The sequence below is a fragment of the Falco peregrinus genome, chromosome Z (assembly GCF_023634155.1).
Source record: "Falco peregrinus isolate bFalPer1 chromosome Z, bFalPer1.pri, whole genome shotgun sequence".
Classification (NCBI taxonomy): Eukaryota; Metazoa; Chordata; class Aves; order Falconiformes; family Falconidae; genus Falco; species Falco peregrinus.
This window is the reverse complement of record NC_073739.1, coordinates 74901577-74926836: the sequence shown is the minus strand read 5'-3', so window position 1 is coordinate 74926836 and position 25260 is coordinate 74901577. Positions and strand designations below refer to the sequence as shown.

At 52.9% G+C, this 25260-nt stretch overlaps 1 protein-coding gene across 2 annotated transcripts in view; it reads left to right on the top strand.

Moving 5' to 3' along the window:
- The window catches only part of CNTFR (ciliary neurotrophic factor receptor), a 209866-nt gene that overhangs the window by 146290 nt on the left and 38316 nt on the right, over window positions 1-25260 (top strand). For both annotated transcript variants that reach the window (XM_055791562.1, XM_055791561.1), the window contains exon 4: window positions 2992-3222. In XM_055791562.1, coding sequence (XP_055647537.1) covers window positions 2992-3222 — 231 coding nt within the window. The remainder of the gene's footprint in view (window positions 1-2991; window positions 3223-25260) is intronic.

Sequence of the window (25260 nt, the reverse complement as noted above, 5' to 3'; positions counted from 1 at the left end):
GAAAATGTCTTTACCTTATGCAATAGAAGAAATTAGGGGAGAACCTGGGTAAGATGATGGGATTCTTGTTTTAGCTCCATTATTTATATCTATCCATCCACTTGTCTGCCTAGTCATCTGTCCATCCATCCATCCATCTATCCATCCATCCATCTCCAAGGCCATTCTGACAGCCAGCTATCCACACAACACCACTGCCATTCATTGGTCCCTCCCTCCACCCATCCATGCACCCATCTGTCCACCCATTCCTCCATCCATATATTCAGCCAGACAGCCAGCTGCTTATATGCTTATACCTCCATATACACATCTCTGCATCCCCATCCATCCATCCATCCATCTGCTTGCATAGTCATCCATCATTTCATCTTCATACACTTCCCTCCATCCCATCTGTGCCTATGTTGTCGGCTGTCCAGTGATCACATGCATTTACTCATCCATCCACCCATCCATCTTCTGCCATACTTCTGCCTATCTGTCTGTTCATCTGGACCCATTCCAGCTACCCCTCCTCACACAGATGCCTCAGCTTAGATGGTTTTCCCTCTTTCTGCCTGTCGGTATATGCTCTAAGCTTTTTTAAGACACTTGAAGCACACTTCTCTGATCTTTCTCAAAGGTCCCCACCCTTGGTTAGTGTCTGAGATTATCCTGAGGCATCTCACTAATATCTTACTTGCTACAACCCAATTTTTCCCTGTCTGTTCTTAGCACCCCCTTTCCCAGCAAGCATAGCATCCCCAAAGGTGCTGTTTACCTGCCAGAATCAGGTGTCCTGACAGACTGTCTGCAGGAGGACTCAGACCTGCCAGGGATTCCTCCAGAGCCAGCTTTGCCCTAGGTCTCTCTTATTGGCAATGGGCTCAGGCTGTGGGCTTTCATACAAGGAATGGCTGGGTCATGCCTGTGTGGTCCCATCTATCAGCAGGGCCCAGGAGGTGATATCTGGAGGGGAAGAAGAGAGCAGGACAAACACGTGGGTGCTTCTCCTGTTCCTCCCCACCATCAGCTGCCTCCAGCCTCCCTGGGCTCACTGGACAGCTCAGTGTTTTACCACCCTGGGAGGTATCTTCTGTTATGGATCCATTTAATCACAATTTTTCCCCCAGATGTTGACATCCACAGCATCTGGTGGACATGGGTTTTAGTAATTAATCACACTTTGTGTGAAAAAGCGCTTTCTTTTGCTTTTTTTCATTTGGTACCCCTTATTTTATTAGAAGAAAAAGGCAGCAGTCCTTCTGTATTCATCCTTTCCATGTCACTCATCATTGCTTAGGTGTCTGTCACATCTCCACTTAGTTGTCTCCTTTTACGGATGAAGGGATTGAGTCTGTAAGACATCCTTCTGCAAGGGCTGTTTCCAGCCTTTGCTCTCTCCGTTTCCTTTCCCTGCTCTGTTTTCAGCTGAACTGTACTCCTAATGGCACGGGGACAGATTTGTGCACAGCTTTCAGGGCACAGTGCTTTCCATTTATTCTCAATTCCTTTCTGAATAATTCCTGCTGTTGGGTTTGCATTTTTGGTCACCACTGAGCTGATGTTTTCAGTGAAGTGAGCGCAATGACTCCAAGACATGTTTCCATGGAGGCTGCAGCTCATTTGGAGCCGTGAGTGCATAGGGGAAGCAGGGCTTCATTTTCCTTGTGTAAATCCCTCTGCTTTTATGAGCACAGTGTTAGTGCCTGGTGGGTCTGTACCGTGATGTCCTCCTGCAGCACTTTTGCGCCCAGCTGTAATTTGGCTGCGCTGACAGCCTCAGCAGCACGCTGTCTTCTCTCACTGCCTCAACCCCCTTTTACCTGTGAGTTATGAGGGTGTTGGGCAGCTCTGATCCAGCTCTGATCTCTGTTGAACTTTACCAGTGACGTCTTCTGCTGCCACATCTGACAGCTTGTTCTCACCTTTGGTCTCCTGATCTTTAGCTGCTATAAATCCTTGCAAGGACTCTCCTCATGTATCAGGGCTGCTTGGTTTCCTTGGGAGGCACCTTGTCAAACGTGTTTTTGAAACACAGGAGTATTTTAGAACTGAACCACCCTTGTCTAAGCACAAAGGCTTAGTGAAGCCTTGAAGGAACCTTATCACCTGCTCATCCACCTGTCCTGCTTCACCCTGTGTCCTGCGCACATGGGCACCATTTTTTATCCTTGCCACACGCAGCTCAGCACTACCAGTGTAGCCAACACAGGAAAGACTCAGGTTGCTAAGGATCATTAATGAATGTCAGCTCAAGCTCCTGTCCAGAAACCTGAGAAAATTCAATTAAGCAGCTGGTGCCCAATGAGCTGTATAGCCCCACTCGTAAGATGCTAAATCAAACGGCTCAGCAAGGCATCATGTTATTTTAGAGAGAAAAGAAAAGCCAGGCAGGGAGACAAACAGCATAGCATGAACCAAGCAGCTGCTCCTTTCCAAAGCACACAGCATGGTTAGGTTGCAATCCTCCCACCTGATTTCCTGGGCAGGGAACTGCAGGGACAGCTGCCTGCTTCCCACCTCTGCTAGTAAATAACTTGAGTTTGCTGGTGACAAGTCCTGGGGTTCTGTCGTCCCTCTGCTAGGAGTTTCTGATGTGTGTATTTGGTTTGCATCCTGCAACAAATCATGTAGATACAGGATTGGCAATGACTTGCTGGTGCGAGAGTCTGGCCGTGCTGTGGGTCATTTGGCTGGTGAGCCGTACATGCAGCCCTGACATGTCTCCTCCAAGGTAAATGTCAGAGAAAAGCATCCTGTGAGATGGAGGTGGTCGATGAGTCCTGATCCCTTGGTCTTTGACAGCTGATCTGCTCTAGTTCAAGGTTAAAATAAATCATTGTCAGGGCCAGGAGGAGAACTTGGGCTTCCCTGGCCATCAGCAGTGCCAGTCCATGCCCTAGTCCTTCTCTTGCTTTCTAGATATGATGAGAAGATCCCATTTGCAAGGCAGCTATGCCCACGGGGCTCCAAGCTCACCTGTTTTTCTTCTTTTCCTCCCCACAGACAGCCACATCCAGTATGAGCGGGTAGGCGCAGACGTGACCATGAAGTGTGGCTCCATGGACTGGGATGCAGCTGTGACCTGGACAGCCAATGGCACTGATATCGATGAGTCCCACCTGAACGGGTCCTACCTGATCCTGAAGAATGTTGACCTGACGCAGAGCGGCCAGTACTCCTGCTACGAGGGCTCCTCCTGGCACCTCAAATACCAGACCTCCCTGAGGGTGGGAAGTGAGTACCCCAGCATGTGACATTGAGCAGGACAGAGCCACGCTCTCTGCTCCCATATTGACACACTCCCTCAGCCCCCTCCTGTCACGGCAACCCCGGTACTTTCCATATATACAGTTGCCTGCCGCATCCTGCCATATAAGCTCCCTGTGGTGTACTAATCCCAGCAGCAGGGTGCTGGAATCAGCCCTTCCTGCCCCAGACTTTGCATCAAAGCCAGTAGATTGAATGATACCCCAGGAACAATTTAGGAAGGGATGTTGCTTCTGCATCCAGCCCAGTGCTATGACCACCATCTCTACAATTGGAAAGAGCTGGGGCTGGGGTGTCAGAGGGGATTACAGCTGGGAAGGGGAAGTCCTGGCTGGAGTTACTGCAACATGGTTGCTTCAGAGGAGGAGGCAAAAGGTGGTGGCAGTTGCTGTATGTTTGCAGGAGCCTCTGTACTCAGGCATGTTGGAGGACAGCTGCATGTTTCCCAGCATTTTGCATATCTTAAGCATGAGATGCACTGATTCACGGGGGTCTCGGTGCAGCAGATAAGAGCTGTGCTACATTTCACATGATGCTGAGAGCTGATAGCAGCTGTGTGGTTTGGTGGGCTGCTGTGTTTGTACAGCTGATATCAACTGTGTGTTTTGCAGTATGGTGTTTGCAACCACCAGCAGTGTGTGCCTGGGAGCACCAGCCAGCGTAGCTGGCTGTGGGATGGTAACTGCAGCAAAGGATGCTGCGAGGCACCAGCTGGGAGCCCACCAGCTGGGGATGCATTGTATAGATGTCTGTACATTCCCAGGCTGGGAGGACATGGCAGAGCCTTTCTCTGCTCTTTGTCTCACCTTTCGCATCAGAGCCAGGGTGGTGTTTACAACCTCGACCATGGTCCAGGGCCAGAGGGTCACAGGAGGCCCTGCTAGTCAGGCACGAGAGGCTTACTGCGCCTGTAGGTCAGGCTGAAGAAATCCAAGTTTCAGGGATGCCACATAGTGTCAGACTCATGGTTTAGGGTCTTCTGGGAGGAATCCTGGCACATGGGCCAAGGGGAAGGGGTGCTGGCTGAAGCTGAAAGGCAACATGAGAAGCAGGCGAGGGGGGGAACAGTCAGTGTAGGGCAGGGAGTATGGTAGCAGATAGGTGTTGAAGCTGGGAGCGTGGCAGACAAAAAGTCAGTAGTAGATGATTCAGGGGCCTCTCAACCATGCTGTTGGGGCGAGGAGGTGTCCACGGGTGGTTCGGAAGCAGCGAAGGCAGGAACTGGGTGCAGCAAAGGCAGCAGCAGGAGGAGGCTCTGCAAGTTCCTCTGCTTCGGCACATGCTCGCCAGGTCCCACCTGGGGAGAGATCCCAGGCCATGCCAGTGCACAGGAGGCTGCAGCCCAGGTCTGGAGGAAATGAGGGAACTGGGGAGGGGGCTGCAGCCTTCAAGCACCTCCTCTGCAGCTGTGGCACCACTGTGACTTTGCAATGGCTCTTCCATCTGCTAAGCACCTCGCTAATAGTAATCCCTGTCAATCCGCTCAGGGACCCGTGGGAATTGCGTAGTGTTAGAGCCCAAATCCTGCTGTTTCCTATTACCGTGTGTTCCCATTTGTGGGAGGCTCCAAGTCACCCTGAGCAGTGGGCAGCTGAGGAGCCCGGCTGGACACGGCAAGGGCCACCAGCCTCAGGGAAGAGAGCAACAAATAAACAACTGAACACCCGGAGTTGTTAACACAATTAAGTATGCAAGGAACTAATCAGGTGAGACACTTCTAGTGGTAATTAATTTAATTGCCTGGATTTTAATTCAGTGTTTTCTGTGAGGTTTCTTTTCCCAGCACTGCCACCCGCAGCCCCTGCCTGCACTCTGCCTGCAACTTTCCTATTTCTGCAAGGCATGATTGATTCCCTGGAGGTGTGTAGGCTGCTGCAGGGGCACAGGTTTGGGAGCATCTCAGGAGGGGATGGAGGTGGGGATGGAGATGGACATGGGCATGGAGATGGAGATGGGCATGGGCATGATGACAGAGAGAGAGATGGAGTTGGAGGTGGAGATGGGCAGCCTTCAGGAGGTGTGCAGCATGGCCCTGTGGTAGCACCTCTGCTGCAGTTGAGCACACTGGGAGCCCAAACCTGGGATTTGAGAGATCTTGGAGTCATTTCATTTCAATTGTGTGGGAAGTTAAGTGAAAACAGGCCTGTGCCTGTATTTTCCCCTCTTACTGGGGCAACAAGAAAGATGATGGCAGCAGTAGAGAAGGGCTGGGGGCTGTGTGGAGAAGTGCTGGGGATCTCGTTAAATAAACAACAGTATCTGGAGAGTGCCCCCGAGGTGAGGCAGGGACACTCCTGGGCAGACACCACTGCAGGAAGGATGTGGGAGGGAGCGGAGATGCGGTTAGGACGTCAGTTAGCAAAGCGAGCTCCATGGTGGAGGTCAGCAAGCCCAGGGATAAAGGGAGACCTGCCAGGAGACAAGCTGAGCAAGACCTTGCAGAGGAAATGAAAAGGGGTGTTAGCCATATAAATACAGAGCAGACAAGGGGAGAAGAGTGGAGCTGGCTCTGCAGCCAGGTTTCGTGAGAGATTAAAGGTAAACTCGGCAGAACCTGACACTAAATGAACCCCGCCAAGTCTGAGAGGCAGTGCTGAGAGTGAGGGCAGCGCAGGCTGGGGGAGAGGAGGGAGGATAAAACCTGGGAATGGTCCTCCACCATAGAGGCATCTTCAAAGACAATGATGCATTGAAGGCCTGGGAAGCATCTCATCCCCGGGTGAGGACATCTCCTGTTCATTAGCCAGGCTCATTAGTGGCTGAGAGGTCAGTGGTGGTATTCAGTGCTGTGGGGAGAGGCAATGTCTCCTGTGCTTGAGAGAAGGAAAAATCCCAATCAGACAGCCTGACCCCAGAGCATGGCAGGGCTGCGGGGTGTGTTGGAAGCAGAGCAATTAAAGATGTGAAGACAAATGGAAAATGGGAGACAAATACAAGGGGGACATGCCAGAGGTATATCACACCATATTAACCTGATAGCTCTCTTTGATGAAGGAACTGATTTCCTAAGCCCAGAAATGTGGTCGATGTAATCTGTCTTGACTTCAGTTAAGTATTTGCTATGATGCCACATGGGAAATTATGAGTTAAACCAGAGAAAATGTGGATTAGTACAAGAGTTGGAACATGGCTTAGGAAATGGCTAAAGGGGATCAGATTGTGCTGAACGGGGAGCTGCTGGGAGGGATGGGGGAGCTTTGGCATCAGCCTTCGGACCACTCTCAGTGGTATTTCCCATAATGGCTTTGGCCCACAAGGACCAGGGAGCTCCAGTGTGATGTGCTGTTGGCTGTGGGGGGACCTGGGGATTTCTAGGGTGGGGATTTCACACTGGAGGGGCCAGGGTGCTATATAATGGTGCAAAAGGTACAAAGCGCATGAAGGTGTATCATCGATGTGCTTTAGGAGAAAGGCAGGAGGGATGCAAGTAGCTCAACTGGTCCTTGGGGTGGGGTTTGACACCCAGGTCCACATCATGGGGGATGTGGCCAAGAGCCCAGCAGCACCCCATAGAGGCTGGGGGTAGCCAGGCTGTCTTGTCTCCTGCAGAGATGGGGACATGGGCACACAGGCAGTGGGAACAGTGTTCATCCAGGGATGGTGTGACTGATAGACGGCAAGCCCACCTTAGAGAGGAGAAAGAGCCTACACGCTTCTTATCCCCAAGGGTGCCAGATCACCTGTCTGGAGGGTGTGAACCATCCCAAGCACAAGCTGGCTGGGGGAAGGTGGCGCTTCTTCAGGGCAGCCTCCTCCAGGGGACTTCAAGCAGCTATGTGTTGCTCTGCCTCCTTTTTTCAGGCAGCTGAGTGTGAGGTGAAGGACAGGAGAGCTACCAGGATGCTCTGTGTTTATCTGCAGTGGATCACCTGCCCTGCAGTGTGGAGAGTGGTGGATACCTGAGTGTGGCCAGAAGCAGCAGGCGATGAGACTGGGGTTTTTTGCATGCTGGGCATCCCTGGCCTGAGCCTGGGGCTAAGCAGCAGGAGCAGGCAGGAGGGAGGGGAAGGCTCCGGGTACCAGGAGAATGGTGCCAGGCTCCTGGTTGCCCCCACAAGCCACAGCTCTGCCTTTGGAAGCGTGCGGCTGGAGGGCCTGGGGATGGATATAACAAAGACGCTGGGAAATAATGCACTCTTGAGGTTTGGCACACGGCTCCGTGTGTTACAGAATGTTATAAAAATACTGCTAATGGGCCAGAGAGGAGTGGAAACGCGCGGCGGAAAGGCTGCCAGAAGCTGGAGAGCGCACATGGGAGCTAGGAGGCCTTGTATGCAAAGAGGGGGAGGAGGGAGGCAGCCAGGGCATGCATCTGTCCTACTCCCATCCCTCCATCCCTTTTTAACCTGCTTATCTCCATCCTGACCCGGCAGCTCAGTCCATTTACACCTCTCCTTTTGCCTGGCTTTGGGGATGCCCAAGTGATGCCAGCTGTGCTGCTGAACCCCATCACTCTGCCCACTGCCTAATGCAACTGCTGCTTTGGTAGGCTGAGGTGCAGGCAGGGGTGGAGGTCTGCATGGGAGAGAAAATACAGTAAAATCCCTTCCAGCAGCAGGGACACAGGTCAGGATGCAGACAGAGGAGTTAACTGCCCGCCGTGTTGCAGTGGTGCCATGGGGGCTCATAGCCCTGTGCTGGCCCCAGCCCTGTCCCATGGGCATCGCTGCCTGACAAGCAGTGGTGGGAAATGGACTGGCAGAGGACAAGCGGCTCCAGGCTGGCCGCCTTCCTCCATGTCTGTCACTGCAGTGGCTGGCGAAAGAAAGGGGAAAAAACATGCGGTTTGACGGAAAACGACATGGAAAAACAACCAAATTAACAGAAAAACAAACAAAGCAAAACCAGAGAGGGGGAGGGGGGAAGGGGTAAAGCAACAGGAACCACATGTGAGCAGGGAGGCTGGGAGAGCCCCAGTGTGTTCTCTGGCCTGATTAGCAAGCAATCAAACATGGGCCACTAATAAATAATCAGAGCCTCCCTTTTCTCTGCCTTAGAAGTCCCTTTCCTCGCAGCTGGGCTCCAGCTGCAACTGGAGGGTTGGACTGCAGTTTGCATCTTTTTTTTTTCTTCTTGTTTTTATAACTTTTTTTCTTTTTCACCCATCCGAAATAAAGAAGAAACAAAGAAGGTAACAACCTCTCAATGTAAGACATGCACCTCCGCCTCCCCTGAAGAGGGATGCAGCACTGGGGCAGGTGTAAGAATCCCATGATGGGCACTGGCTAAACAGCAGAGGAGGGCAGTGCCGGGCGGGACCGGTGTCTGCCCGCCTGCTTCCATAGGTTGTTTTGGTGGGAAAAACTGCAGGAGGGCACTGCCGACACGTCAGCTTGGAAAAGCAGAGGTTTGGCTGGCTCGTTTGGTGGGAAAAACTGCAAGACGGCACTGCTGACAACAGCATGGGAAAGCAGAGGTTCGGCTGGCTCTGGCAGCCACCGGCAAGGGTGCCTCTGCCTCAGAGCAGGGTGCTGTCCGTGAGGCCAGTGCTCCTGCCGCTGGCATGAATGGTGGTAGAGAAGCACAGGCTTGGGGTCAGTGTGTGCAGATATTTCCCTGCTCGTGTCCAGCAATCTGTGACAGGGCTTGTCGTTTTTTTTTTTTTTAAAAAAAAAAAGCCCTCGTGATGGATTTTTCCCCTATGAACTTACCCAATCCCTTCCCGCGGCCATGTAAACTGAGGCTATTTAGAGAGCAGCAAGTTAAACACAACTGTGACCGTTCCCTGGCACCAGGGCCAGCTGGCAGGGAGCAGTGCCTGCCCCTACAGTTCATCCCTCTCACCCTCCAAATGTGCTCCTGCCACTCAGGGATGGCCCCGTGCAAGGTCAACCCCAAAGCTGTGCTCAGGCAGTGCTTGGGGCAGGACTACACTAACCTGGACCAAACCTATGGCAGGGATGGAGCTAGTAAAGCTAAGCATGTGGCTGCTGCTATTCCAGCGTCGGGATATGCACCCTAAAGCTGTTGAGTTTATTGCTATGGATGTGCTTGATTTTTGCCCCATGTGCCCACAGCACTGGGGGCTGGGTAGGTGCAATGGTGCCAGGAGGCTTCACAGGCCAAACAGCCCCCCTGGTTCCCAAGAGCCATGGAAAGGGAGCGTTACAGACAAGGTCAACCAGATTGCAGGAGTGCTTTGTTCTTCGAAATCTGGCTGTATTTCACAAAGCATGCAGGCTCTCCAATAGCTGCCTTTCCATGCCAAGCTGTTTGTTTGTGGCTGGGAAAACTCACCGAACAAACTTTTCTGCCTGTGCCCAGATTTTGGATCTCGGTCTGGCTGGGATCTGGAAAGGCAAGCTGGGTAACAGTATGCAAATCGCCATCCCAGCTTTTTAAGAAGAAGGCCAAAAAAAAAACAAAAACCAACACCCAAAAACCCCATCATGCTCCCAAATGCAATTAGTCCTAATCAAATTAGGAGCAGGTCTAGAAAAACAAACATGTTTGCAGGCAGTGGGTGACCTTTCTGCCCCATCCAGCAGGATGCATGCAGCTGTGCTGCAGTGGGAAGGGCTGAATGAAGCTGTGCCCCATGGCCCACATGTGCACACACTCACACCCTTGCACTCACGCATGCACGCACCCGCGCCCCGCTGCATTCCTCCTGTCGTTCCCCTTGCTGGGCTGGGCAGCTAGCCCAGCTGCAGCATAGCAGAGTGATGCTTCTTTGGCTCGCTACGTAAAACATGATAATCTGGGGCAGCCGGTGTCAGAAACAATAAAAATATCCCCTCTCCCATCCTTGCAGCCCCTGCTTCACGCGGTGGATCTGGGGGTGGTGAGTAGCACACGGTGGTGGGGCAAGTGGAGCGGCACGTTGGCACTATCAGGTGCTGCAGCACAGGACTGCAGTGCCAGTGGCTCTGCTCTGGCCTTGCCAGTGTTGTCACCCGCAGCGCTCCTGCCCAAGGGAAGACCATACCTGGGAGATGGCCAGTATGTGCAGGGTCCCATGACCCATGGTGGGTCCCCACCAGTACATGAAAGGACGTGGCCCTACGCTTGACCCCACCAACCGATGAGCTCATGCCAGGTTGGGTGATACAGAGAGCTCATAGTTTCATCTGAGTCACAGCAGGAGCATGCATCACATGAGGGCACCAAAAAGCAGAGAAGGTGCTTATCCCCTTGCCAGCCCACTCCTTAGGGTGGAGGTGGGGGAGTTCCAGGTTTGCCGGTGGCCAGCCAGAGCCAGGAATGGAGCATCCATCAGAGAGAGGGTGGCTGAGGTACAAAAACCCTCTTGGTGAGCACCCAGCAGGGTCCCAAGCTTTGGACCTATGTGTGAAGTGAGCCCAGAGTCTCCCTGTGCATCCCCTCCTGCAGCAGGGCTGGGGACAAGCTTATGGGGGTGGGCAGTGGGGAAGAGCCAGGCTGCTGCCGTGCCCTCTCCCAGCAGCTGCTGGGCTGGAGAAGAAGAGGAAAAAGGACTCTGGGGCTTGGCAGCTTCCTGGGAAACCCTCCCCATCCTCACCTAGCACAAATGTCAATGGCTGCATGCAGCACCAGCATCCCGTGTCCCAGGTGAATGGCAGCACAGCCTCCTCCTGCTCTCCTGAGGTTTATTTATCCTCCTTAACATGACAAAACCAGCCCTGTAATTAAATAAGCCTAAGTTCATTCTAAACAGCTTCCCACAACCCCTGCTCCACCACGTTGGGAATTTTAGGGATGCCCAGGGCTGGGGGTACAAAGCCTCCTTGCCTGGGGGATGGTAGTTGTGGGCTGGGACCCTGCCTGCCAAGGGGAGTGGAGAGAACACATGCTGGTATCCTGTTTGCCCTGGCCACTGTGCCAGGAAGGGTTTTGTCTCAGCTGCTCCTGAGTGCTCCTTGTCAAAATACCTGGTGCAAGTTTCCTGCTGCCCACCAGCGGTGGGTCCCCAGCTACAGGGGTGCTGGGAGGGGAAGGACTGGCCAGGATGCAGCCACTGTTGCTGCAGCTGTGGGGCAGGGAGCAAAGGGCTTGATGCTCCATGTGTGGGTGCTGCTTTTCCTTCTCCACCTGCAGCTCCACACAACTGTGGCACTTTAAAGAAAATCACAGTCTGCTTCCCAGATGGTGCTGGAAGAAACACCACTGATGTCACCAGCACAGGGTATAGCTCTTGGCTGTCACCAGCTACATGTGCCCATGTCTGCAGGGCCCCAGGCCATGTAGTCTCCCCAGGGATGGGAACACCCCGCAGTGGGGATCCTCTGTGGCCCTATCCCTCCCGTCAGGAAGGAGAAGAGATAGCAGGCAGCAACAAATTCTTGTCTTTTAACTACCTCCCAGGGCTTTTCCATCCATCTCCAAAACTGCTGCTGGCAGCTGGGAACCACAGCGGAGCTGGGGCAGGCAGTGAGTTCCCAGCCGAGCGCTCAGCAGGGTCAGAGCAGGATCCAGTGTATTTCAGCCTGAAAGACACTGTCATTAGCTATGGTTTCCCAAGCCAGTGCTTCTGCTGTAAATAATTTAGCAGAGTAAATGTGTGCTAACAGCAGGTCAGGGTGGGGAGGAGAGGAGAAGGAGGAGAGTCTTGAATCTGGAAAGCAGGGAAGGGTAGTGGGGATAAAGTGAGATTATTTTCCTCCCATTAGCAGGATAGGGTGGTGTCTCCCCCCTGGAAAAGGAGTCAGAGGGTTCCCATGCCCAGTAGATCCCTTCTTTCCCCAGTCCCGTCCTGAGCTGTCAGCATCATTACCAGAGGCAACTGCAGGACAATTTCCAGTTGCTCTTGCTCCAAGCACTTTAATGCTGTTTAAACAATTACGCAGTTGATAAATTTTGACAAGAAGAGATAGAAATAGCCTAGGAGAGCCACGCAGTAGAAATGCTCTAAACAGATGTCCCTTTTCTCCCCCTCCTGTGCTCCCTGGGGGTCTTTATCGGTTGCTGCCAACTAAATAAGACAGTGTTTGCATGAGTTGGGGTGGTGGGGAGGGGGAGCAAAAATGCCTTATTAAAATGGTTTATGATACCATCCCTAGGGTGACAGCTGCTTATTTTCTCTCCAGGATGGTCTTCTCTGCACTGATGGGAGCTGTGCGCAGCCTGCTGAGCACGGATTTGTCTAACAGCAGGCCGTTTGTTCCTCTCCCCACCAGTTCAATGGTGCCAGCCTGGGCAGCCTGACTGCTGGTTGTGCGGGGTAGGGAGAGCGGTGTGAGGTATTTGCCAAAAGCAAGTGAGCAGTGACAACCTGTTGTGTCAAGCAGCGTGGGGAAATTCGGTCTCCCACTGGGGACATGAAAGCCAAAGCCCAACAGTGCCTGTGCAGAACCTCATGCAGCAGGGGCCAGCAGTGGCTCCCCAGTCCCATCTGAGGGATGTGGAGGAAAAAGCAACCATGGAACCAGTGCTGGACCAAAGTCAGGTTCACATGGGAAGCTTGATGTCCTGCATGGCTGAGTTCAGACGTCTGGGGAGGGGAGATGGATGCTGCTGTCTGGAGACGCCATCTCTGGAGGCCAGGAGATCACTCAGTGGGTCATACCAGGAAACTGTGGCAAGGTCAGGAGCTGGAGCTGAGACTTTGGTGTTTTCGTTTGTGTTGCACTGTTTTGTACTGAGCACTCCCAACGCTGAATGTTTTTCCTTGCCACAGCCTTACAGTGTGTGCGGCTTTGTGCTGAGCACACCCCAACTCAGTGGATGTTCCACAAGGAGCAGCCTTGCATGGTGTGGGTTGTCACGTGTTGTGGGTGCTCATGCCATGTCCTCTCAGTCAGGGAAGAAAGCAGAGGACTGGGAGCAGCTTTCTGCCTTTCGGCTTCTTTCCGGATGCAGTGCAACCTGTGTTGGTCCAAGGCAGTGCCTGGGGACTCTGGCAGGCTGGAGCCAGGGAGCTGTGAAGTAATGTTGTGTGTAGGACGACTGGGCTGGGATTTGTCATCTGTTGTCTTTGGAGCTGACATAGTGCCGTTCACTTTTTTTGGTAATAGCTGCCTTGCTGAATGGCGGGGGACATGCTGATGGCATGGCATGTGGGTCCCAACATGTACTTCTCCCAGAGAAGTGCCCAAGGCAGTTTGTGCTTCCAAAGCCATCCCTATGGCAAGGTGAGAGCACAGGCATTTGTCTGAGCAGAGCAGAGGGTGCTGGGCAGAAAGATGCACATGTGGGTGTCTCTGTGCAGGTGTTGGTCCAGGGTGTGACTACCTGCCAGTGTCTACATGCATCACTGCCCACATGCTCAGAACCCTACATGTACAACAGTGTGGTTTCATGGTCCTGCAGGCAGCTCTGTCAATTGAAAGATGGTGTGTAACGGATTTGAGTGTGCCTTTGTAAAAAGAGGATCCCGGCATGGAGGGCCTCTCGCTGTTGTGGGCACATTTTTGGACCCTGGTTGATTTCTGAACACAGTCCTTCAGTGCTGGATTCACCTCTACTCTGCATTTGTACCCAGGCTGCTGCCCCTTCCCTGTGTCTCACTTCCCTGAGTCACCAGCGTGGTGCATCTGCCCTCTGCAAAGGCTCCTTGGCTTCATCAGCTTCTTCCTACTCTTCCTTCCTTGCCCTCACCGAAACCCAGGGACTTGGACTCCAGCAGTGTGCTGGGAATGCAGGGCAGTCCCTGTCACTGGGACCTGGACTCCAGTGCTGTGCTGGGGATGCAAGGCAGCCCCTGCCACCTCCCATCCCCCTCCCTGCCAGGGAGAAGAGCCCCAGTTTGGGGGTCAGAGACTAAATGAAAAGGCAGAAGAGGAAACAGAGGCATAGACTGGGGAGTGATTTCCCGAAGTCACACGACTGAGCTTAGAAACCAGACTGGTGATTCAGTGCCCTGCTTACCCTACGTGGCTTCCCAGATGGAGTGTGCTGGGTTGAGCCCCCCACCCTAGGGCTCCCACCCTGGGGGAGCTGCCCACTCTGGTCGCACAGTGCTGGTGCCTCTGCGTTGCACCACGGAGTGGGATAGTTCACAGGCAGCCAGCCTGGAGGCATCACCCATGGGCAACGCCACACATGCTCCCCTTTCTGCCACAGCCTCTGTCATCCAGCCCTTCCTCCCATCCCTCCTTCTTCTCCCACTGCCTGGCCAAGCCAGCCAGAGCTGGCCAGGTTTACTTCTGCTTCCTTCTGCTCCCTGCAGCAGCTCCCAGTCTGCAGCAGGGAGACAGAGCCATGAAGTCTGGGGATGGGGGGAATTCCCACGTCTCCATCTGACCTGTTGCATTGGACTTAAGTGGCAAAATAAGGTACAAACTCAGACTCCTCCACTCCTCCTGGAGAAGGGAGCGTGGAGGGAGGTGGCTGGTACTGTGGCCACCCCTGCTATTTACATGAATGCAAAGCAAGTGGGAAAATGCTGCTGGGTTGGGGACTGTGCAAGAGCACCAGGCTGCTCCTTGCTGCAAGTGCATGCCAGTGGTGACACACCAAGCTTGCCTTGCTGGACTAACATAAGCACACCAACAACACTCCCATTACCTCTGGAGACTTAGGAGGGGAAACACTACTTGCTTTTTTAGCTGCCAAGGATGCTTGTGGGTGTGATTTTTGCCTTAGCAGTGCAGGGGCTGCTGCATCAGTCCATGGAGAATGCTGCGGGTTTTGTTCAGAAGTGGAAAAGAGCAGTGGGCTTTTTCAAAGGCATTAAAAAGCCCAGAAAGCAGCTGTGGCACATAGCAGGCATCATTTTGCTGCATTCCCTTCTTTTGCATCCCCATCTCCCAGCGACTGGTGGATCAGGGCAAACTGTGGGGATGTTTCTCACTTGGGACAAGCAGAGCAGCTGGCTGGGGCTGGTGGCAGTGCAGGGTCTGTGCTGCCACAGCCCTCCAGGGCTTAATTATGATTGAAGAAAAGGAAAAGTGCAGAAAGCACAGAAGATACCTCCTGCAGGAGGGTGCCACGATGGAGATGCCCCAAACTATGAGTTTGTATTGGGACAGGCTGGCCAAAAAGAGCATTCTGAGGCCAAACGTGGCATATGTACAACAAAAGGACAAATTTGCCTCCTTGCAGGTTGGCCCCAGGATGTTATGGGAGGAGTAATTTGAGAATGACCTTGGAAAATCAGGGAAAGTATAGAAGGATGCAAAGGGAGCAAGGGAAACTGCCATAAGAAGGACTTAAAATAGTCTGTTCTGTGGCTTCAAGGGGAGCTGGAAAGATGCCCTGACTCCTGTTGGTAATTACCTCCAAGTGGAGAAGATACTGGGTAGTAAACCAGCAAGCAAAGCCATAACAAGAGCCAATGACTGGAAGCTGAGCACAGCCACATTCAAATTAGAAATGAGGCTCATATTTTTAATAGAAAAAATGATTAAGCATCGGAACAAACTGCCAAAAGCAGTGGCGGCTCCTCTGTCACTTGTTATCTGCAGAGCAAGGCTGGCTGCCTTGCTGAAAGATGATTCAGTCAAACACGAGTTATTGGGCTCAACAGAGGGGTAACAGAGGGATGTAATGGCCTGTGCAACCCAGGAGGTCAGGTGAGATGAACTAATTTTCTCCTGTGGCCTTCAAGTCGGTGAGTTAAGGAAGGTGCATATCCCTGTCTTGCAGATTTAGCTTTGTGGTGGCTCTTTCTTTCATTGGATAATGTGACTTGGGTGTTTGGTGATGCAGAGCAGGGCTGCGAGGACAGACCTTCAGCCCAGCAGGCTGTGGGACATTCAGAGGATACTGCATGTCCCTGCTTAGGATGGGGCTGAGACCATGCCCCTCATCCCCTGCCTCTTCTGAGATAACTGGTGCTCATATCTGGCCTGAAAGATGGTGGGAGAGTGAAGTTTATGAGGAACAGAATGAGGGAGGTGGGGAAGGGCAGAGGTACTCTTGCTGGCTCTAAACTGAGTTAGTCTAACCCTGTGCAGGAAAGCTGGGGGACAACAATGGGATGGGGACAGTGGTGGCTTTCCAAATGTCTCAGCCAGCCATGCTCCGTGCAGCACTGAGCTGCTCCAGCCAGTGCTGGGAGGTCAGGCAAGGCACTGGGGGCAGCTGCGAATGGGCACCCTGGAGTAAGGTGCCTAGGGAGGGGAGGGTAGCCGCAGTCCTGCAAAGCTCAGAAAGAGCATGGCTCCTTGCCCTGCTCCATCCCAGCTCGCTGATGCCTTGGCTTTGTGTGTACTGTGCTCTTGGCCAGGAGGAGCTGAGGGGTGGCTCAGCACTGGGCTGTCAGCAAGGCACAGGAAAGGCAGAAAAAGCAAAATGGACCAAAATGGGATGCGGTGGCTCAGGGCTGAGAAAGGGAAGGGAGAAGGGAGACAGGAAGGAAAGACTCGTGTGAGACATTAGTGTGAAGGAGAGGATGCTCCTGCAGCCCTTCTCCAAAGGAGGGATTGACAGAGAGCTTTTGATGAGGAGCTGAATGGAGATAATGTGCCATCAAATGGCAGCGGGGAGGGAGCTGGGAGCAGCTCCCTGTGAACCTTTGCTTCCAGCATGCAGACAGGAGCTTGGCACAGTGCGCCCAGAAGCACTTACCTCCCTTAATGGCTGGGCAGAGCTTCCCAGGTCACCCCATTAGGAGCTGCCTCCCCCAGGCAAGCTGGCACAAAGTGCTCGGCCAGCCCAGGGACCAGTTATGCCATGGAGCCGGCAATGCCGCCTCCAGCCCTGGCACTCCCAGTCCCTCTGACTGGATGTAAGGCAGGCTCTGAGAGTGCAGTGGGGCAGCACAGCTGTTTTCGGTGAGGCTGGGTTAGTTTGTCTCTTTTTGATGCCATCTGACCCCTCCAGGAGCAGCAAGAGCCATGCGTCGCTTAGGGGATGCCATGCACCCTGTGGGATGTGGTGCTGCATCCTTGTCTGAAGGTGCTGATGTTGCACAGGGGAGGACAGCCCAAGGCAGGAGAAATTGGTGGTCGAGGGTAGCAAATGGACTGTAGTGGGCTTCCAACTGAGCTGGTTATGTAGGCTTTCAGGCTGGTATTGCTCATGGGCAAAGCAGCACCCACCACCCCACCCCAGGCTGTCCACAAGCAAGCTGCACACAGCGCACATGGGTGAGCTTCTACAGGGGCAGGCAGCCCAGCAGAGACGCAAGAGGAGGGGGATGCAGCCCCAGTGCAGGGCTCCTGCCAGGCAGCTTTTCCCCACAAAGAAAACTATCACACTGGCAGCTGATGCCAGACGCAATCCGGGGCACATATCAGCAGGAGGAGCTGGCTTTCCTTGTGCTAGGAGGGAGCCAAGTCTTGTTCACCTACAGCTCCGGCATGGCTCCCTGCTTTGCATGAAAGAGGCACTTTGATTGCTGACATCTGTAGACAATCAGATAAGAATTAGAGTTATTCTTCTCGGCATAAATGGTATTTCTAATCTCATAATCCCTTAATATTGTTCTCACCAGGATGTGGCCACTGCTAATCCCTGAGAGTTTGTTCTTGGGCAAATTTCAGGGAAGCTGGGGAGGCGTAAGAGGAGAGGCTGGCCACCTTCCCGCCCCTTGCCCCAAGAATCCCTCCTGGGCATGAAGCAGGCACAGAAGAACCTGTCAGGCAACAGTTCCCCTTGCCAGCCAGAGGATGGGCACACTGGGATGGAGGTGTTTGCAGAGCCCTTTCACCACTTCTGCAAAGAGCCCCTGTGGGTCTTCCCATCCACGTCCCTGCCCTGGGTTTATCTCTCGGCTGAGCAGCTCTGTGGTGCCAGCAGCAGGCTCTAGCCTGGTCTTGCCACTTGGCTGCTTTCCAAAAGCAGAGGCTGATCCCTGGGAAACAGCCTGGGGCATCTGTTTGTGTGCTGCAGAGGTGCTTCAAGAACATCCTGCTGCTGTGGGGCTGCAAAGGACAAGGTCCCCAGGTGGCTGAGGGTAGTAGGTGCTTTGTAAGGACCCTGGGCTGAATGTGGCCCTAATTTTGCATCCTCCTCGGGCTAGAGTGGGGAGAACCAGTTGGGGTGCTCCTTACCTTCTGTCTTGATGTTGGTGCACTGGATACAGATGTGCTTGTCTCCAGCAACCCACCATGGCCTTCCCTCCAGGCCACCTTGCATGCATGGTCAAAGTGAAAAGGGGGCTGGAAACCTCCCACTGTCTACCCAGAAGAGGCAGGGACTGCCATTTCTCTTGTTCCTGCTGGATCTTTCCTTCCACAGCCCACCTCATCTGTGTTACAACAAACAGCTTCACTGGCTGATAGGAGACCACAACAGGAGCTTGCACACAAGCTACCAGTGGGAGCTGGGATGAAATCCAGCCTGGGTGATATCAGGCTTCCCTGCTGCCTGCAAGCCATGTGCAGCCCGCCATGGTGCAGAGATGGAAATCCTGCCCATCAAGGGCTGAGCCAGCAGCCACTCAAGAGAGCAGCTTGCAATGCAGAGTTGGGCAGAGGGGCAGGGTGTGCCAGTCTCTGCAGACACAACTTTGCGTCTTTCCTGCCTTTTGGTTTTGTTCTTTTTTTCACAGCAGGTACTGCTTCCTCTGATTCTTTAAGTCTTTCCCTCTTTTTTTCTCCAGACAAGTTGGAGAGGCAGCACAACCGCTTCAGCCATGTCCTGGGCTGCTTCTTCATCTTGGCAAGGTGAAGGTGTCAGAGATGGCTTGGTAGCAACAAATACCCAAGCCTGCATCTGTCTGTGAGGTTTAGAGAGCCCCGTGCTGGTACAATGTGCTCATGGCATGGGTATGCAACAGTGCAGAGGGTGAAGGAGGAGGCTGCTTCCCCTGGGAAGCGTACCCATCACCACCCCCTCCATGTCTCTCTGCCAACATCCTACCCATTGGGGTACCAGCGTCCTTTCCCTCTGTCATGCTGAAACCTGCCCATCATTGCCTTGCAGCCCCAAGTGATTTGTTACTATTGCTACATGTTTCCATCCAAGGAGATCTCAGATTTCTGCTGGGCTGAGGTCTTCCTCTCCTTTGTGCACAGCTGGAAGGAAATGACAGGGCTTAGCCTCAAGGCCAGGCACTGCAGCCTGTGCCACAGGCATGCTCTGGTGGCAGGACTTGGGACACAGCGGTGCAATGGTGCAACTTATCCAGGAGTCCCTTGATACCTTGCAAACACCAAAACTCTGCAAAGTCCTTGGGAAGAGAGGGGTAGGTGGTGTTGATGGTGGATGGTTATGAGCCTGCGTAATGCTACAGTGCATCTCCCTTCTGCTCCCTGAAGGCAATTGGAGAAGGAGCTAGCAGCTACCCTTGTTGCACTGGGAGATGCTAGATTTCAGATTCATAAGGGTTTTGCCTGGAAAGGGGAAATGAATGGGTTTTGCTGATCACTGGCAACATCAGAAAAATGCCCTGAAATGTAGATCCAGCTGAAAAATTTTGGTGAATGTGGTAAATTAAGTGCTTGGGTTCAAGATTTTGCTCATTTTATTTTTGCTTCATGAGATTTTTAATGAATTTGGAGGCAGCCCCAAAAGGAAAAGCCCTGGAAACTTAACATTTCATTTAAAACCACCAGAAGCAAAAAACCTGCCGTTGTTGTCATGTTTCCATTGGAAGTGAACGAGCTGCAAAGCAGCCACAAATGTATGAAACCTTTGGCATATCCAGATCGCTGGTGTCCACCAAGGTGAGGTGCAGAGTGGACGGTTTGCTCTGCCCCCATTTGGGTGGCCCTTTGGTGGCAAACAGGTGTTGCCTGCAGGTGTGTCTGCACTGGTGAGGAGGGAATGTGCCCATGGCTGTGGGTGGGTGAGCAAACACCCTCCGTGGCACCCGTGGGCTGGCATGGGTGCAGAGCTGCCAGGGCAGAGCAAGGACATACCAAGCCCTGAGACACGAAGAGTGGGAAGGAGGTGGGTAAATGTGTCCACTGGCACTGGGACCACATACCTCTGCCCCTTCCCATGCTAGGACAGTGCTATCCCCATCCCTGGCATCTCCCTCCCTGCAGGACCACCACCCCTCTGCTCAGAATTTGGCATTGCCCTGTGCCAAATCCTAGGCAGAGAGCCTCCGAGGGCAGGTAGACATCCCAACTGGCCTGGGGGACAGCTTTGGCCCCAGGCGGTGCCAGCATACTGAAAGATGCCGCAGGGCATCGCATCTGTGGCTGAAGGACAGTGACAGCATCCCCTGGACTCTGATGACCTCCAGAAGTGGATTGCACCTGTGTTATCTCTATCCCTATGGACAGCCCAGACCCTGTTTCTTAAAGCTTGTTCAAACCAGCCTTTTTTCTCCTCAGGGCTGGGATAACATCTCTGCACACAGACGAAGGCCCTCCTGGCTCCACAGTAATCACCCAGAGCTGCACCAGGAAAAGCAGATAATTAAATTCAGGCTCTCACTTCTCCCCCAGCAAGCAGATGCAGTGAGACGGCAGTCATGCAGAGACTGTATTCAGGGAAGGGGGCAGAAATTTTGGTCTTGATCTTCCCCATAGCAGCTGCCAGTATGTGGCAGCTGAGCTGGGGACCTGCTCCCCCTATCCGGCCATGCCTCACTGGCTTATCATTTCCAATCCTATCAGAAACAAAACTGCTGCTGCTTAATGCTTCATTACAGGCTGTTATGTGTCTCCTGCTCTGCCCAAGAGAGCAGCAAGGAGGGCTCTGACTCTATTTAATAACTGTTTCATGGTTCCTAATTGACAGATAAAAACACTACTAACTCAGTTTCATTGAACATAATCCATGGGCAGGAGCAGCGATGCCCTTCTGGAGCCTGGCCGGCAGCACGAGTTTTGATCCATTATTTTGACATGGGAAATCCGTAACATGCCGATCTGCCATTGCAATGACGGGTTTATGCCTCACATTTTCCTCTGCTGGTTTTGGCTTTTACAACCCTGGGGGAAGCTGTTGGGCAGAGATTTGAGGAAGCGTAGCTGGGATGGACAGAGGAAGTGAGACGGTGGATGATGCTTCGAGGGGGCCATTCCCACAAGGATCTGCAGCACCCCAGTCATGGTGCTTTGCAGCGAGGGTTGGCTTTGCAGCACAGCCCCATGGGGTTCCATCTCTGGTCACTCTGGGGCTGTACCTCATGCTGGCAAGTCCCCAGCCCCAGGACTATCACCCTGTGGCTTTCAGGCTGAGCCACACTTGTACCCGGGGAAGATCTGCCAAGCCTTCCACCTCTGGTAGGAAAGTACCTGTACTTGCTCAGGTGAAACGGGAAAGGCTTTACTCTTGTAAATTCGGAGTTGCTGAGAAACCAGGGCATTTATTTGTGCGCTGTGTGGTTAGCAGGATCTCATCAGTGCCTGGTGGTTTCCGCTGCCCCTTTCTGCTGGTGCAAGTGACCCAGACTTCTTCCATGCTCCATGCTGAGAAATGCCAGCTAGGCGAATCCCTGCTTTCCCCAGGGGCACATACACAGTCACACAGCCGAAAACACAGGGCCAGGATATGCAAATAGTAACAAGGAGTGTTGCAGAGGTGGGATTCAAAGTCCACACACTGGACCTGAAACCTGCTATTCAACCGAAACACATGGCAGTTTGCTTAATCAGTTCCCATCTGGGGCCGGCACTTTAAAAAGTCTTTGGAAACCAGATTTTTTAGGGCTTTCTCATCCCATCACAGTGTCTGAAAGCTTAAATACCAGCTGGGAGACCCACAGGTATTTGTAATCACCAAGGGGGTTGAATTGCACCCAGGGTAGAAGCAGTCATTCCCAGACGGCAGAGGTGGAGTTGCAAAGAAGTGTTGAGGACCCATAGCTCTGTGCAGAGTAAAGCGAATCTGCACTGATGCAGCTGAAGGCATCCTGTGAGGATGAGGTTATTAGTAGCGAGCGCTTCAGGGATAACACGGAATATATTGATTTAAATAAAAATCACCTTAACAGCAGCTCTAACAGGACCCTGTGGGTCGCTTGGAGGAGAATCAGAGGCAGCAGAGCTCTAGTGCTGGCACACTTGGAGCATTTCCTAGCTGCAAATACTTGCTGGAGAGAGCCAGGACTGCTGTCCCTGCTCCTGAGCAGACCAAGAGCACAGGCACTCCAGGGTGTGCAGTGCACACTTGGATGCCTAAAGAGCATCGCTGCAGCAAGATTAGAGGCTTGACCTGCCGTGACCTGCAAGGGCATGCCAGACCATTTGCAGTGCTGCCAGGAGCAGCAGTGCTGGGAGATGGATATCCGTGATCTCAGCCAGTCAGGGGGCTGCGATGGAGGTCAGATTCCCATGCTGTGAGTCAGCTGCATTCCTCCCCAGGGTCAGTGAACTGCACTAGGCTTTGGCGGCCTCAGCTGTCTCCTGCCTCGACGCTTGCAGTGATTAACTGCGCTGAGGATGCTCAGTTTGGGTGGACAAAGCAAAGGCTAAGGGACTCCAGCCGGCTGGGGACAGTTTCAGCTGCTCATCCATGGGAAAGAAGAGCAGTTTCTTGGCCACCCTTCATACCAAGAGTGCTTTTATCAATGGGGTGTGAAGGGGTGATAAAATGCTACCAGCTATCTCCAGAGACAGCTAATCCATTGCTATGGATTTGTTGTTAGGGAATCTGGCAGACCCGTACAGTTCCTCGTAGCTGGCTGTAACTCTTGTGCCATGGTACAGCCACCTGCAACGCCAACTGCTCTCATTATGAATCGGAGCTGTGTCGTGCCATGCTATTGGCAAATGGAGATACGATGCAAGATAATCATCAAGCTGTCAAGGTAAAATGAGTCTCAGCATGTAACAGAAGGGTTTCCTCACTCCAGGGATTTTTCTGCTTGAAGTTTTTGGACTGTTTCCTCCTGATCACTGTGCTTCCATTGGAATCTGGCATTTTGCAGAGGATAACCTCCTGTGTCTTCCAGCTTTCCCATCAAGTATGTTGAGCCGACCATCTGCTGGACCTGCAGCACCGACAGCACGGGCTGCTCCAAGGTGGTGTTGCATTACCAGACCTCTGTCACTGAGTCCCTTCCTGCTCAAGGGGATTTAAACCACCTGGAGCAGCTCCCTCTGTGAGGAAACAGCTTCCCTGGGGCCAGCTTATAGCCTGGTACTTGCACTGAGCAGCATGTGTCGAGTGCAAGGCTCAATCCGGCACATTCGTGCATTGGAGTGGGTCAATGGAGATACTGATTCAGCCCAGATCCTGCCCACTGGGTTGTCTGAGGAGCGTTACAGACCCAGTCAGCATCATCTGTTTTGTGAGGACAAGAGAAGATGGACAATTCCACCTGCTTGGTGTAGCACTGGGAGTGGGCAGATGTCAGGAGGTGTGGCTGGGAGCTCTCCAGTGCTTTGTGTGGGGTTTTCCATGGTACCGTAGTCTCTGCTTGCACTCAGACTCTGCATAGAGATAATCATTCAGGTTTAATGTCCCCATAAATGATGGGGGTGGGTTTTTTTTCCAATCAGCACAACCTTCTTGCAGGCATGGAGCTCCTGGTGCAGTGCTGCTGATGCTTTGCAGCCCTCCAGCAGCACCCAAGTTGTCTTCAGCCCCCCCACAAGGTACTAATTTCACTATGAAACGCCCCAAATGGGGCAAAACTAAGAGATGCTGCACAAGCAGCCAAAACCCAGCTGTCTGGGGCTTCACCAGCCCTGCTGTCAGTGAGTCCCAGCCAGCGGTACTATAAGCCTGGTGTCAGGCAGCATCTGCAGCAGGGATAAGGATATTTCCAGCACTCTTAGAGGCCGGTGTATAATCTGGGATACTCTCCAGCCAAACCACTAGGGTTCAGATTCCCACTAACCCACCTCATTTCCTTATTTGTTTTAATCTCCCAGCAAAAATGAAACCATCAGCTGCTTTGACCAGCTCCTTGCCTGAAGTTAAATGACTAACTCCTAACCACTGGTGGTCCTGGGCTGACTTGTCCCAGAGAGGGGGTAACAGAGAGTAAAATTGCAACCAAGGAGCTGCGGCTGAACAAGTAGCCTTGTCCCCAAGCACTGCAAGGTGACTGACCCCAATGTCCTTGTGCCACAGGCAGCAGCAGGTGTGTGTATCCCCTGCAGCATCATTTTGATGTGGGATGCAAGGGAGATGTGGGGGACTGCTGCTGCTGCCTGCCTTGCTGTGTGGCCCTTGCCAGGGAACTGCCCTGAATGAATGCCTCTTTGAAGGGCAAAAGACCTGCCAGGAATGCATTCAGCCCTGATTTAAAGAATTCCAGTGGCAGGAATCCACTGGATCCTTTGGCAAGCTCTTCTGGGGTTTAATTACCCATGTGTCAAAAGCATTGACCATTTTTGTTGGTTGAATCTGCACAGCTTTGACTTTATCCACTGGGTTCGTGCTGCCTGATGCAGGGTCAGGACGGTGGGCTCAAGCATACCGTCCATGCCACTGAGTCACAGCCAGCCTGGCTTTGCACATCGTGCCCATCCTGGGTGACAAAGGCATTTGATGGGCATTGTGTTTGCAGATTTAAGGGGTTTTCTAGCACAAGTGCATTAGATACCCTCCCTGTACAGCCATGACAACACTGAGACAGTTTGTGTACCCCATGTAGAGAAAAGACTTGATTTGCCTTCCCCAAGTGCCTGTCTGTCCCCATTAAACACAGCAAGAGTGGATACAGACTTAGTGGCTGGGCCAGCTCCCTTCCAGGTGGTTAAAGACAGATAAGGGCAATCCTGAGAGCATCAGACCAGCCCTTTGGACAGGTGAATATATCCAGCTGTACATGGCCTTCCTGCAGAGCCTCTCTCCCCAGGCTTGGCTTTCATCAGGCTGTCCTATGATCCCACTGGCATCCCTCCTGAACTCCGGGCTTGGGGAGGGAAGGACCTGCCCCACATGCCTCCATCACAGGGGGAAAAGCACCCTGGAGGGGATCACTGGATTGAACAAGCGTGAGCTTGGGGATGTTTGAGCAGAAACAGGTTCTGGTCCAAAGTGGTCAAGGTGGGTGCATTTCCTTAAAGCCACGTGGGGAAAGGTCTCTGCAGCTACAGGCAGCTGCAGGCAGGCCCTGGTGACTGCTCAGCCATGACCTTCATGGAAACACCATTAGCATCCCCCATGTACAACACCATTGGCACTAACGCCTCTGGATTACGAGCAATGCAGGGTCTCTAACAGCCTTGTTATCCCAATAGCCACCTGGCAGCTACTCCAGCACTGGTTAGAGCCTTGCCGCCACCCATCGGTGCACAAAAGCTGAACCTATGACTCAAGTTTTCTAAATTCTGTCCTGTTTCCTGG